Here is a 14,791-nt window from a genome sequence, read left to right as displayed (position 1 = left end):
TGGCCCTCTATGACAAAAGCTTGGACATCAAACTCCAAGGATGATGGCTGGACACTGATGATTTCTGGGTGCTGGTGATATCATAGAACAACCAAAATATAATCAAACATTTTTGACTGTTTTAATACATATTGTGTTTTCCCCCCAAATTAAACCATTTTAGATGCTTAAGTAAACCTATTTTTGTAGAATAACAATGGCTTATTATTCTGGGATGTCATTCACTTTAATAAGAATATTGAATAGCTGAAATAGGGCTGCAACAGCTATTCGACATTATCAATAATATTGCAATAAATAATTCCAAAACGTTGGCAACAAATCTTTTTATCGATTAGTCGTCATGATGATGTTTGCACTGCTCATTTACATCACTTTAATGAAAGCAATGTATGACACAAAAGTCAAAATGCACAGCTGTAGAAGTATCTACAGCACCTTCTCTATCAATCTGAAGAAGCTTTTCACGGTGCCAAATGGTTCTTTGAGTGTTTGTGATTCTATATAGAACTTTTTTTTATTATTATTAAAGAGCACTTAAAGAATGATTTAATTATTAATTTAATTAATTTAATTATTCTTATACTTATTTCTAGATTTAATTACATTATTCTTGTACTTGATTTTTTGGCAAGTGAAATTATCTTACTGTGTATTATGGCTTTGATTACCTGATCAGTTGGGGGGGGGGCTGGGCAGCCAGTGATCTGTCAGCATTCACCACGAGTCTTCGCCAGTTTCATATTGGAATTTGTCATTCCACCTTAAATGGTGCAGCAGTTAGGCGCCGGGAACGTAACTGCTGCACCATTTAAGGTGGAATTAAAAATTTGACAATGAAGCCGCTACAAACATGCTGTCATGACTGTTGACTTGGGACACGACTTGAGACTTGTCTGTACTGACTTGGGACTTGAATCGAGACTCGACTATCTTGACTTGGGACTTGACTCAGGACTTGAGTTTCAAGACTTGAAACTTACTTATTACTTGCAACTTAGTGACTTGTTCCCTCCTCTGCAGTTAGCTAACCCAGAACCGCTGGGCAGTTCACTAAACCAGAGCAGCAAGCGTTAACATTACTTGCTGTGACGTTGTTTGCTGTAATGTTATTTTATGGTATTTCTCTGGTATAATATTCCATCTGTGAAGGCTTTTAATGGCCACAAAGATCTAAAATAGCGCTGTTTGCCTCGGCAATGCGTGTCCAAGAATTTGGGAGGCGAAGCTTCTGAAGGAACACTGAAGGGAGGGGTGCATTTGTTTTGCTGTAGAGTTCAAATATCAGCAATCATTCTTCAGAATCGTTAAGAGCATCTTTAAATGTATTTGTTGGCAAAAGTATGTAGGCTCCGCTTTCAGGACCTGGTCTAATCATCTTTTACATCATATTTGTGTAGAATATGCACAAAATAATAAAAGGTTCACAAACTTTCAAGCAGCACTGCACTGATGACTTTGATAGATTAGTACTGTTATAGTAGGTCACTTAATTACTGACGAAAAACAAGCAAGAATGTTCAGTGTTCAGTACTACATCTGAACAACTTCTGCTTTCGTTCAAATTGACAGGATCTTCTTTTTCTAATAATGTCTCTTTCTCATCTGCATAGACATGCTAACTGTTGTTGTTTGTTGTCTTCTTTTACGAGTCTAGATTGTAGATATAGTTTGTTCATTTATTTATTTGGAATGCCATAACCAAGCAGTGGGGGAAAAGTAAATTTAAAAAAAAAAAAAACAACAAAAAAAAACTTTTTATCGTCTGCCACTCTGTAAAGGGATCCCATGCCATAAAATTTAAGAAAGCCCTGCTCCGCCTTGCTTTACAACCAGGTAAAATATGTCCCAGATGCTGATTTAAGAAACGTAACGCCACCGAATTCTATGCAATGCAAACAATAAATGTGAATAATCATCAAGAAAACAGAGAAAGATTTTTGGGGGAGGCCAAGGTGACCAAGGATGATAAAAGCTGTATCTCCCACTGTGAGTCGGCGTCTTTGCCATGACTGTGACAGCAGGAGTTCAGATCTCACATTCCGTTTCATAACCCTGCTTAATCTGAACATTGTGTGATAGCAAGTCTATAGCCAAGCACACACAGAGTGGGAAAGAAAGGAAGAAAAACATAAAAAAAAATAGAAACAGCAAGTGAAATATATTTTTCTATTTTGATGGATGTCAGCACTAAATTGAGATGTTCCTTTTCTGCTGGGATGTTGTGTGTAAGATTTTGTGTGTCCTGAGGCCCAATCTATAACTATCTCACCTTGATGTGAACAAATATTTTTATTGTTGTTAAATAAATAGTTTTTCATTTTTCCTGTGGCTTGGCATGAATTGATGAGTGTTCTAAGGTGTTGGCACAGCAGTGATAAAGACAACTGAGCTGGTCTTACTGATAAACAGAGTGCTTGTGTAACTTACGTAGCACAAGGGGTCTGAGGACAGCAAGCACTTTCTGTGCCAAGTGAAACCAGTTTGCATCATGTGCTTGTATTGTTGAACGTGGTTGTATTTTACATGAGCATTGAATCGTTTCTGACAGTGTGCCATGTATACATGTTGATCTTTCAACCTCAGAGACGTTATTTTTCTGTATAATTAGACATTTAGTTATTATTAGACAATATCTGTATAATTAGACAGTTAGTAATTAGTTCTTTGGCTCATTTTTCTCGTGTTTGTGTTTGACAGGCTCTCATCCCTGAAGGACCACACGCATGCAGCACACAAATGAACACAAACTCTATTAAGAGTAAATTGTCTGATCACAAGACATGATGACGTGTAATGATATACAGCCAAGTGAATAATGAATCAAATCGAATGGTTAATTAAACACTCTTTATTCACACACCAGAGCCTATTTTATGCAAAAATTCTGTAAAATGTTACGTTTCAAATACTAACCAGATTAAATGTAAATGATCAAAGAGACCATAACAATAGAAACAAACACACGAATTTTAAGAAAGCAGCTGAAATAGTATATTAAAGAGAATATTGTTAAAAGTAAGCCTGCATTTTGATTCTGACGTTTTGATTAAACACAGCACTCTTCAAAGTAGCAAATGTCCATTCATGATATAAATCCTTAGAATAAGGCCTTCCCATCAAGCTCCAAGTGAAGTTGGAGACTGTCGAGGGTTTGTACTAGCACTCTCAGTTCCTAGACAGTATATCACTAAGTAGCTGTTGACAAGTGAAATAGCCTAAAATCCCCCTTTAAGAGGAAGATAGACAAGCCAGCTTGATTTTCAGTCAGCCATGTGAATTTTCATTGACGTGAGCCTGTCTAAACAAATTTTTTTCATAAATACTTTGTCAGTTGGGGATATATTTCTCCTAGTAGAGGAAAACAGCTGATGCAGTTTTGAGACCCGTCAGTCAAGTGCTTTTGGATACTATCGGCTAGTAGCTGGAGCCCAGAATGTTCTGTATTTGTAGATCTCCATATGGCTGGAAACAAGACAACTAGTGGGGAGATAATCAGCCAGGTTTTCAAGTGTTTTGTTAGTTCTGTGAGTGCTCAGAACTGCTAGACTTTCTTCACATTTTAGCAGGGCAATGCCATGGGAGTATGATCAATAGTACAGAGCCCAGTTGCCTAAAACATCTAAAGTTTCGCGATTCTCGGGTAACCATCCTTAATGGAGGCCATTGTGCTGCAGTGGATTTAGCCCCAGATGGATGTCGTAAATTGTATCCTGCACTCCTGTACTATCAAGGGAACAGGAGCTTGATTAGTGTAGGACATATCTAAAACATCATCCTGATTTCAAAAAAACATTATGTCAGTCCAAATTAACTCTGATGATAACCTTGAGGGGGACATGGTTAGGCAGGAGATTAGGTGTCCAAATGCAGAATCTGTGAAAAAATCCTTTTCCTATTTCTTCCAGGACAAAATTATCCTCGTTGCACACAAAAATTTTGTGGGGATGCAATTTTAAATTCATTTACTCACAACATATATAAAAACATTTAAATCATGACTGATCATTACAAGAGAAAGAGGCAAGAACCAGAATTGTCAACATGCGTCATATCAGTTCAGGCATTATCTGAATTGTAATTATGGGTTACCGCAAAATATTTTAGATGGAAATGACTGTAATCTGGTGGTAGTAACATGCATGTGGTGTGGTAGCAGGAAATTTCTGGTGGGTCCTGGCAGCTGTCACACTGCTTGAGCAAAGCCTATGCGGTTGTTCCTTCGGTCGAACTCTGTGTAGTACCGGGCAATGAAGTTAGCTCCCAATATCCAGACAGGACCAGTAGGAGGTGGTATGTCCAGTGCTCTGAATGTCACAGTGCAGATGTCCTCTCCAAATTGTGACTGCTGTAGATTGGAAAATAAAGGGGCAGGATGAGCATACAGATGTAAATGATTGTTACAAGTTTTGGTATGGATCATTCTACCGAATTATTTCAAAGTCGGAGGTGGAAACATTTAAAAATTAGACTTCACAGTTCCAAAAAAGTTGGGGCAGTATGTGAAAAGCTTATAAAAATAGCAAGCAGTTGTTGTTGAACAAGAAGTACAAGAAGTAAACACAATTTAAAAACACAAAAAGAACAGTTTTCATTATCCTAAGCTTATGTCCATTATGCTCTCTGAGACGTTTTAAAAGTACAAGAGTATTTACCATTTACCATTAGTGTTTTCCATTATGTTTCATTTTAACAGCTCTTTCATTACTTATTCCATGATCATTTTGGGACTGAAGACACCTGTTGATGCAGTTTTGAAAGTGGGACTTTCTTACATTCTTACATTATACGGCCATTTTAAGGCCTGTCTGGCACCTGAGCTCTCTAATTATTCACCTTGCTGTTGTAACATGGGCAGAATGTGGCTTGCTGTTGTCAGGTTGAAATGGATGTCCCTGAAAAGATGTCTAGAAGGCAACATATGTTGCTGCAAAATGTGTATGTATTTTATAGCGTTAACAGTGTCTTCATAAAAGTGCATGCGACTGACAGACCATTGCTTTTGACATTAATGCTGGTAACAGTCTGGATGGTCCTTTTCTTCTGTGGCCCAGAGAACACGGCATCCGTTATTTCCATAAATAGTCTGAAACTTTGACTTTTCAGATAGCAATACATGTCGGCAATATTTCTGGACTTTTTTGACGTATGGCTTCTCCTGTATGAAGTACAGTTTTAATATGCATTCTGGTTGCAGTGGCAAAAGATATAAATATCGTCAAGCCCATACGGTGAGACATCCGAGCAATCAAAGCTCAGCATTCTGTTGTGTTTTTTGGCCTCGTCTTTTAGATATTTCCTCCAGATTCCATGAATTGTTTGATGATTATAAAATCCTTGCATTTCCTTAGTGAAAAATAGTGAGCCTCATTCCCAACTGATCTTAAGAAGAAATTTCTCCTTGAAACCAACTGCCCAACTGTTTTTTTTATAAAGATTCTTCATTCACCAACGTTTTCTTATTTGGAATCTGTTCTCAGGGACGAACAGAATTTACACACACTCAAGAGCACAAACATGTGAGTAATTCTATGGTTTAAGAACATGTCATGAATCTGATGTAAACTTTTTCTTAGGACTTCTCTCAAAAATCAAATTTTAGAAAAAACAAGATACCGGTTCATGAGGCCCACTGTTCGTAAAGGTGCAGAATATAATTTAAAACCAGTACTCTTTTTTCAGATTCAGTGAATATCTCCTCATGGTTTGCTAGATGTCTGTTCTCTGTGTGTGCTGGAAAAAATAGTGTTTGTACACAGCCCTTGCTCTGTAAATTGAAAGTGAACAAAGTGGTTGTTGACGAGTTACACAACACTTCCAGCAAATCAGCAAGTTGCCCTATTTCTGCTTGACAGGTGGGCAACCTTAACTTGTTTCACAGAACCAACAATTGTTTTGTCCCACTGATGTTTTTGATAGCAGCTGGTTAGTTTTACAACAGCAATTGTATCCGTAGTTTGCTAACCCACAATGTAGCAGACGTTCGTTACATAACTTGCCGCGTGGTTGATATATGGAACGTTATATCATGTTCAAAAAGACATGTTTGCTAACCCAGGGTTGTTCGCCTTGGCAGTGTCCCTTAAACTTTGGGGGTGGAGCATCTGAAGCAGCACTGAGGGGAGGGGCGTATTTATTTTGCTGATAAATTCAAATATCAGCACTAGATCTCCAGAATCCTATACTGTGCCTTTAAGCTGTTATTTGTACTGATAATTCATTTACGCATCTTTCCCAGTATCCAGAAAAATTTGATTTGCATTTACAGATAATATATTGAGATTGAGATACCCAGAGAATGTAGTCTTCCTGTGTGAGAGGATACTCCAGACCACCAAGGTGAAAGGCCACAGTGGGCAAGGACATGACCAGGTCACAGTTCACAGTATACTGAAGGAGAGACAGAGACTGAGTTAAGGATGTGCTTTAAACAAAATGTGTATGTGAAATAACAAACCATAAACTACTCTTGGTCAGTTTGTAGCACTGAAAAATGTGTTGCTGAAGAGCAGGCTAGGCTATGATACAGTTCCAACACTGTCTGTCTTTCTTTTTTGAGAAAATTAAATAAAATACTTCATATTAAGTCTTTGTGCTCTCAAAGAGAGACTAAACATGACTAAACTTAAGACTAAACAAGATGGGAAATTGTAAAAAAAAAAAGAGAGTTTTCCTGTAGTTTTATAGAACTGTTCACAAGACAGCAAAGATCTTTACATGTTCTACTGTTTGGTTTCACAACAGAGTTCGTGTGCCTTCACAGCTATGGTCCATACTGCAAAACTCCATGGTATTTTTCCGATGGTCTCGTGAAGCGTGAAATAACAATTTTACGCTGTGCTTTGCTGTTAGCTGGCTGCCAGGAGATTTAGCCCTGAAGACTCTACTGAATGATTCAGTGGGTTCATAAAGGTTGCATTCTTTTAGCCTGGCAGGATAAGTCATCTACATTCATCATCTGAATCGCTGCAAAAAGAGCCTACCAATAATTCAGTTCAAATGTTTTTTGGATTATCAAAATTTTAATCAAAGTCTCAAAACCTAAATGGAAAGTGTCCATTGGCACATGATGTGAATCACAGTACTAAGAAGCTCGATTTTGTTTCGTTCAACTCAGCACGTCTAAGTTTTGAACAATTTCCTGCAGCAATTTTGGAAGGTTTTTCTAGAACGAAGAAAAAAATACAGGTACATCAGCTGGAAACAGGCAGCGTGGGCTAAAGAGTTCCTTTGGTTCTCTCAGAAGCAAAAACATCCAGATGTACAAAAAGAGTAAACTACCAAACTACCAAAATTTGTGCTTGGTTTTGGTTGCAAGTGGTTTCCAAATGGCAGCTCTGCCATAAATAATGATTATCACTCAATGATGCACAGCAGCCGTTGAGTGTTTATTAGTAAATGTTGTGACTGAGTATTCATCTGTGCATGGCAGTAATAACTACAAATTTCAAATACTATACTGTTACTACACACCTTTCCTGGAGCCTTTCCCTCCCTGATATTTGAAAAGTTCATCAATTAACACACACTCACAAACATTATTTTGCTTATGGGAAGGATGGAGAAAACACTGCTCTACTACATGCCGTAAGGTGCAGAGAACTTACTTCACCCTCTGCCAGCTCAACAGCACCAATACTTTTCATCAGGGTGGAGACTGAGGAGGCAGGGCCAGTTATGAAGGAGGAACCTGTGTCAATCACAGCCGTACAGCCTTCTGTGCAGAATAACATGTCTGTCCCCACAGACACACTGCAAGGGAGACAGATTTTCAACATTTCTTTAAATGGATGCATCATTTTTTTATTTGTAATTTTTTTACAGTTTAAATTCTGTCCATGCATTATAAATAGGATTATCAGGCCTATTTCTTACCTTTCCAGTAAATGTATCATATTGGTTATGAATTAGTTTCTGTGCATGCAAACGGCTCCAGTTTGAAAGTGTTAAAATCACTTATATTTTTTTATATGTCATGAATTTTGTGCATAAGTGTTGTGTGTATTAATCACACTAGAGCTGACTAAATATAGATTATGAATTATGAATAGAGCACACCTAGTTTCTATGTATATGTCTGTACAAAATGATGTCTGATGTTCTCATTGTTGCCAAAAAGGTTCTTACCCCTTCATGATGACCTCCCACTTGCCCTCCCCTTTGGTGGGAATGTAATTGAAGGAGCCTGCGTAATAATTTGGATCTGTGCCCCCCAACACCAGCTCTCCCCCTGGAATGCGCTGGGGGTCCCTGGTACACACATCATATAAGAAATATAATAACATCAATAAAATGCACTTTGGAAATTTTGTTACATTTATCCTTCAGATTCCAGTATTTTAAGGGTCAAAATTCATAATGCAGGGGTTGTCAGTTCTAGTCCAGCACAGTTTGCTGATTTTACAACTCAAGCACACCTGATTTAAAGGGGAACTCCTCAAATTTTAGCAAATTTACTTAATCATTTAATGGTTTAGATGCAAGTCAGAAATGGTACTAAGAACCAGAGATTGGAAGAATTTAATGGCTCTTAAAGCCATTTCCCAATAAGTTATTTGTAACGTGGAGCGAGGTAGCGGACGCAAGTGCGGAGGTAAGCGACTTTTATTGAGGGCAAATCCAGAATCAGGGTCATAACGGTCCAGGGTCAAAGAGCCAACACGAACAGATTGAGGGTAAGACATGATAAACAGCTGGTTACGGTAAACAACACCAACAAGACGAGAACACAACGACCAGCGACAACAAAGGGCAAACACAGGGCTTAAATACACAGGGGCAACGAGCGACAGGTGAAAACAATCAGGGGCGGAGTTACAAAACCAAAACACAAACACATGGACAGGACTGGGAGGGGCCAACCGTGACATTATTAGACAAAATTTTTATGAATGCAATACTTGATACCTGAAACAATGTTTTGTGACAGTTTTATTATAAAGACTATTTTTAGTGTTAAATTTTACTCCAGAATTACTTCTGTCTTTCCTGTTAAAGCTGCATTCTCAACTGAGATCTTTAGAGAAAAAGACTAAACCCGCCAACGCAGAACATCCCAGGGCGAATGGAAATTCATGGTGTCAACAACGAGCTATTCTTTGCTCTGTTTACCAGTCTATGGAGCAGGATAGCAAGATAGGCCCACTTTAGACAGTATGTAAACTAACAGACAAATTTAATTAACTCACAAACGTTTATCACCTTGATTTCAGCTTCTGTGGTGGAAAACAACAGAGGCACAGCCGGCATTTAAAGAAATCTGCTTTGCATTTTTTCACTGGTCTTGAGTAGTTTGTAGATTTCGACTATATGGAATGCTGGAACCATGTCCTGTGGTCTGATGAGACCAAGATAAACTTGTTTGGCTAAGATGGCATCCAGCATGTGTGGTGGCGCCCTGTTGAGGAGTACCAAGACAACTGTCTCTTGCCTACAGTCAAGCATGGTGGTGGTATCTTCATGGTCTGGAGCTGCATGAGTGCTGCCAGCACTGAGGAGCTATGGTTCATTGAGGGAAACATGAATGACATTTTGAAGCAGAGCATGATCCCCTCCCTTTGGAAACTGCGCTGCATAGCAGTTTTCCAACTCGATAATGACCCCAAACACACCTCCAAGATGACAACTGCCTTGCTGAAGGTAAAGATGATGGACTGGCCAAGTATGTTTCCAGACCTAAACTCAGTTGAGCACCTGTGGGGCATTCTTAAGCGGAAGGAGGAGGAGCGCAAGGTGTCTAACATCCACCAGCTCCGTGATGTCATCATGGAGGAGTGGAAGAGGACTCCAGCAGCAACCTGTGCAGCTCTGGTGACTCACTTGTGTTGCCAGCAATTTAGATATTAATGGTTGTGTGTTATTTTCAGAGGACAGTAAATCTGTACTGCTATACAAGCTCTACATGATTTATTTAAGTTATATCCAATTTAATTTCTATAGTGCTGTCCCATGAAAAGATATAATAATATATTTGCAGAAATGTGATGGGTGTACTCACTTTTGTGAGATACTGTATAAAACCTTATAAGGCACATGTAAGTTCCTAGTGTCATGGACTTCATCTCCCAAAATTCTCTGGGTGACCATGTGGCTGAACATTTGCACTCGGACTCCATCCTTGGAGAGAACTCCATTTCCCAGGATTCTGTGGAGTCTCATGTGACTTCGAACTCTCACAAGTGCTCCTGTCAGCGCTCTCAATCTCCTGACTACTTTTGTTTGTTGGATTGATCTGTGTTTTGACTTTTGGCCTGGATTTTGACTACGATTTGTGTTTTGCCCCTTTTTTGACTACGGTTGTTTTGCTGTCATTAAACAACCTTCGTCAAGCATCCATATGCGTCTGGTTTTTCGGTCACCACGTTACACTTAGTCATTTTGGATAGCAGATAAAATGGTGATATATGTAGTGTAGACATACGGATGTCTGGTTCCTAGTACTATAATGGTGAACAATTTTGACTCAGTATTTTTTTCTAGAAAGGTGCATTTCTCACCAAACTACTTTGAATAATTTTGTTTGCATTGAAACCATTGAACGATTGAGTAATTTTGCAAAATTAGCAAAGTTCCCCTTGAACTTATCAGTTGATTGCCAGTTTTACTAGATGTGTTTGGGCAAGGAAATCACCAAACTGTGCTCAGTCTGGGCTGGAACTGACGACCTTTGTCATGATCTATTAAAAAAGCACCCAGCAAATATACAGTAACGTAACTAAAGAATCTTGTCCTTGGATAAGAAGTCTTGGATTAACTATTAAAAAGGTAGGGTTGTTAACATAAAGAGAAATTAAAATATACTTATACATTTGTGCCCCATTTAGATTATAGCTTTGTGACCTGCCTTGTCATTCAACTTACCTGCTGTAATACACAGAGAAAACTTCCTCTTTCAGTACATGCTGAGACATGATGCGATCAAACACTGGTGTGATGCCATCGATGGCCACATTCGGATAGCCCATTCCCAGTACTCCGTCAAACTTTGCGAAAATAAAAGGAATGGCTGGAAGAGCTGTGGCCTCTGCAAACACTTGCACCACTGGGAGACCCCCCACCTGTGGATGTTGGTGTCAGAGACCAAATGGTTACATGTTTGGTGATCAGAGTTTGAAGAAAATTATTGCCATGTGCACACATGCAGTTGCAATTCTTGTTTGTGTATCTGTTATGAGCCTAGATTGCCAAGACGTGTACCTGACTTTAGAATTGTTTATTTGGAAGAAAGTACTGGCATCATTTTTAATTTGTGTTGTCTGATTTATAACGTTTACTATATATGTACACAATTCGGTCTTCTGTACTCACCACTACTATATCCTCACTGAGAAATCCCCGAACATTTCCAGATGCGTATTGGATGGAGAATCCTGTTCCATTGTGAACGTATGTGTTAGATTTGGAGGCATCATATCTGTTATGAGTGACTATGAGAGACGAAGAGGTTAGAGGAGACTGTAATAGAAGTTCTGAACAAAACACATGTGTTGGTGATATTTAAATTACTCACAGCAGGCTGTGTATAGTGGAGAACACATATGTGATGGCACCCAAAGGTTGGCAGAACCCGTATCAAACACAACGTTGAACATCTGCGCTGGTGAACCAATACTGATCTCCCCGAAGTACTGAGTCTGGAAGAGATTAGAGAAGATGTCAGTAGGCCAGAATATTGCTCAGCTCTACCAAACACTGGTTAACAGGATAGTATTTTTTTTGCTTCTCACATCTAGATAGTTGGTTAGAGGTGTTGTTCCATTGCTAGGGGATGAGCTGATGACGTCCAGTTTCTGCGCAAGTTCGGCAAACACTTGTGCTGGTGTAAAACCTATCTCCTTAAGAGTGTCTCGAATGGAGGGCATTTTTTTCAAGGTAACCCTATGAGGCAAGAAACAAGCATAACATTTATAAAATCTATGGCGGTCTTGTCTGCAAAGGGCTGGTGCAGCTGCAAGTTTTCAGTCCCTCAAAGCAGGAGAACACATCATCAGTAGTATCAACACTGAGACCAGCTGAATAAAAGTGAAGTCAGATGTGCTGTTGCTTGTCTGAAATTAAAACCTGCAGCTACACCAATCGTTTGCAGACGATTGGACACCTCTGGCCTGTGGTGTTAAAACACTCCGTCTGATGTGTCATATAGGGCAGTGCTTCTCAACCCTGTCGTGCGTGTTTTCATGCTTTTTCTTCTTTAACACACCAACTTTAACTTAATAATGGGATGTTACTGAGCTATTTAGTTCTATTGGGTGTGTTGGGAGCAGGGAAAACACTAAAAATACAAGGCCGTGGGCCTCTAGGAACCGAGAAACACAGATGTAGGGAAAGGGGTCATAAGTGCTGTGTTTGGGGTGAAAGGTCATTTTAAGCCTGCCACTCAAAGCTCAGGGATGTTAATTTTAATCTGCCTGAGAAAATGTCTCATGAAATTGAGTCAGTTTGATCTTAGAATTGTACATTTCTTGCCTAAATTTGCGACAAAAATGATATCAAATGGGAGAAATTCAGGCAGTATGTAGAGATATGAATTTGAAAACTGTAGTTAAAAAGGACAGTATAGTACACTCACTCCTTTCAATCATATCAGTTATCATGAGGACCAACAAATATCTCTCTTCTTAATTCCATATCGGTGTTGTCGGAAGAAAACCTTGCATCTCCAAGATAACTTTACAAGAGAAGGGAAAAAACGACTTTATTTTTAATGTAAGTCGATGGAACCAGGTGTTTTTCCAAATAATTTTGGGTAATTTGTATTATTCCATTCATAATGAAATTCAAATAAAATGTAAAGGGCAACAGGTATTTTTAAATTACGTCAAAAACTGAAAAGCGTTAAAAACAGAGATACAAGAGCGATATATTTCATATAATTCCATATAACATGTTACAGAAGTAAATGAAGTGGATAAAATGCATTAATAACTACCACAGATAAAATATGAGGGTCATTGTTCACAGGATGCTGATCATAAATCAACCTGCCTAAAATCAAATCGTCCTGCCAAACAGTGTATTGTTACTTTCAGAACAAAACCTTTTCCACTCATAATTGTTACTTTAAAGGAAATTTTTTTTTTAACTTTTAATGTAACAAGACACTATTCTAAGTCATTTTGGACCATTTCTATTGGTTTCTATTGGTCTATTTATCATAAAAAGTTTACACAGTGTAAACGGTAGCTGCCATTTTTACATTATACATTAAAAAGAGGACAAAAACTGAAATGCAGTGTTATGTTCTGACAGCGACAGTGTACAATGTTGGGTTATTAAAGAGCTATACAAAGGAATTGCTATTAAAAAGATAAGAATTGATGTATTTGTCTCTCCTTTGAATACTATTTTATCTCCTAATGCATTTCATGTACCTCTCCACCATAAATGCATTTAAAATGTATATTTCAAATCTTCAAAGTCATTTCTAAACAATGTCTCATGCATGAGGTGATATCACCGTAACAAATTCACACAGTATCTTTCAGTGATGTAGCTTTTAAAAGCATTAAATGTTTTGGATGTCTGGTTACTATCTCCGTCATTGTGAGCAGCCTAACTTTTTAAAAAATTTCTCTAGAACGGCAAATTTAATTTCAAATCACTCCAAATGGCTGTTTACATCTCATGCAGAAGTTTTGAAACATCGCTAGAATTCCTGATTAATATATTACAGAAAGATAAAACCATTCATTCTTATCACCATTTTGTGACAGTTGTTGGATCCATGCTAAGCTATTTAGTTCACTTGGCACATTGCGGTTGCCCCCTTGGTCATGTGATTTACAATCATTACAGGCATTTCGTATCATTTGAAATATAGCGCTCTAGCACAATTAGAGGATCTGATAATAAGAAATTTTAAATGGCTTTACAAGCGATAAACAGATAAAAACTCTGCAGCACAGTATAAACACCACACTATTCTCTCTTCACAGTATTCATTTGGCTTGGTCACTTGTTAGAATTTCTAGATTACAGGAAGTGTTTCCATACCTCCGTAAGGCCTGCACACTCACAGACAGCGACAGCAGAAGGACCAGCAAATGCACTTTCATCGCTCCAGGCGCAGCTGACCACTGAAATTCTGGGAGGAGAGATACTTAACAGAAACAGGGATGTGGTACCTCTGCCCTTTTTCCTCTGCACTGCTTCAGCTGCCTCTGTCGTGTATAGCGCTTGACTGAGACACCGTCGTCATTCATCAGTTTTTATAGTGTTTCTCTGACAAACTATGACCGCCTGATTGACGCAGTACCTTATTACAACACTCTCAGCCTCCCAATCTCTCTCGCCATCTCTCTCTAGCTCTCTCACTCTTTCTTGGTCACCCTGTCCCTTTCCTGATTAAGTGCTCCCAGGACCTTTGACTTGTGGGAGACCATTACATGCTGTTTTCTGTGTAATGCTTTGCAAAGAGTGGATCATACTGCTGAAACGCCTTTATTCAATTACTTAACACTTATATACGTATATAACACGTATATACAATACTGTTCAAAATCCTGAACACTGTTTTCCATAATATAAAACCAATTTGGTTGCAGATAAATCTATAAAGTGATAATGTAATGTAATGATAATTATTACTGAACAGAATTCTTACGGAATCCTCTTATTTTGCACTGTTGGGTGAATCGATTAAACGTTCTTGGAAGGTTATGCTTAAAGTGAAACTTAAAGGACCTCAAGCTGCTGGGGAATACTAGAACATGCAGCTTAACGCTATTTGGTGCACCATAACCTTCTACAGAACCCACAGAGTTACTGTTACAGTGATTAAATAAAACCACAC

At 38.5% G+C, this 14,791-nt stretch overlaps 1 protein-coding gene across 1 annotated transcript; it reads right to left on the bottom strand.

Moving 5' to 3' along the window:
• Positions 1–2,835: 2,835 nt before the first annotated feature.
• ren (renin) lies at positions 2,836–14,161 on the bottom strand. Its single transcript, XM_017721972.1, has 9 exons — positions 13,993–14,161; positions 11,727–11,877; positions 11,510–11,633; positions 11,308–11,426; positions 10,861–11,057; positions 8,128–8,250; positions 7,608–7,752; positions 6,292–6,390; positions 2,836–4,348 (listed from the first exon to the last, which is right to left on the bottom strand). The coding sequence occupies exons 1-9, from the start codon at positions 14,052–14,054 to the stop codon at positions 4,187–4,189; spliced, it is 1,182 nt and encodes a 393-aa protein (XP_017577461.1). The 5' UTR covers positions 14,055–14,161; the 3' UTR covers positions 2,836–4,186.
• Positions 14,162–14,791: the final 630 nt, after the last annotated feature.

This window comes from Pygocentrus nattereri, chromosome 29 (genome assembly GCF_015220715.1).
Source record: "Pygocentrus nattereri isolate fPygNat1 chromosome 29, fPygNat1.pri, whole genome shotgun sequence".
Classification (NCBI taxonomy): domain Eukaryota; kingdom Metazoa; phylum Chordata; class Actinopteri; order Characiformes; family Serrasalmidae; genus Pygocentrus; species Pygocentrus nattereri.
This window is presented reverse-complemented; position numbering and strand designations above follow the sequence as displayed.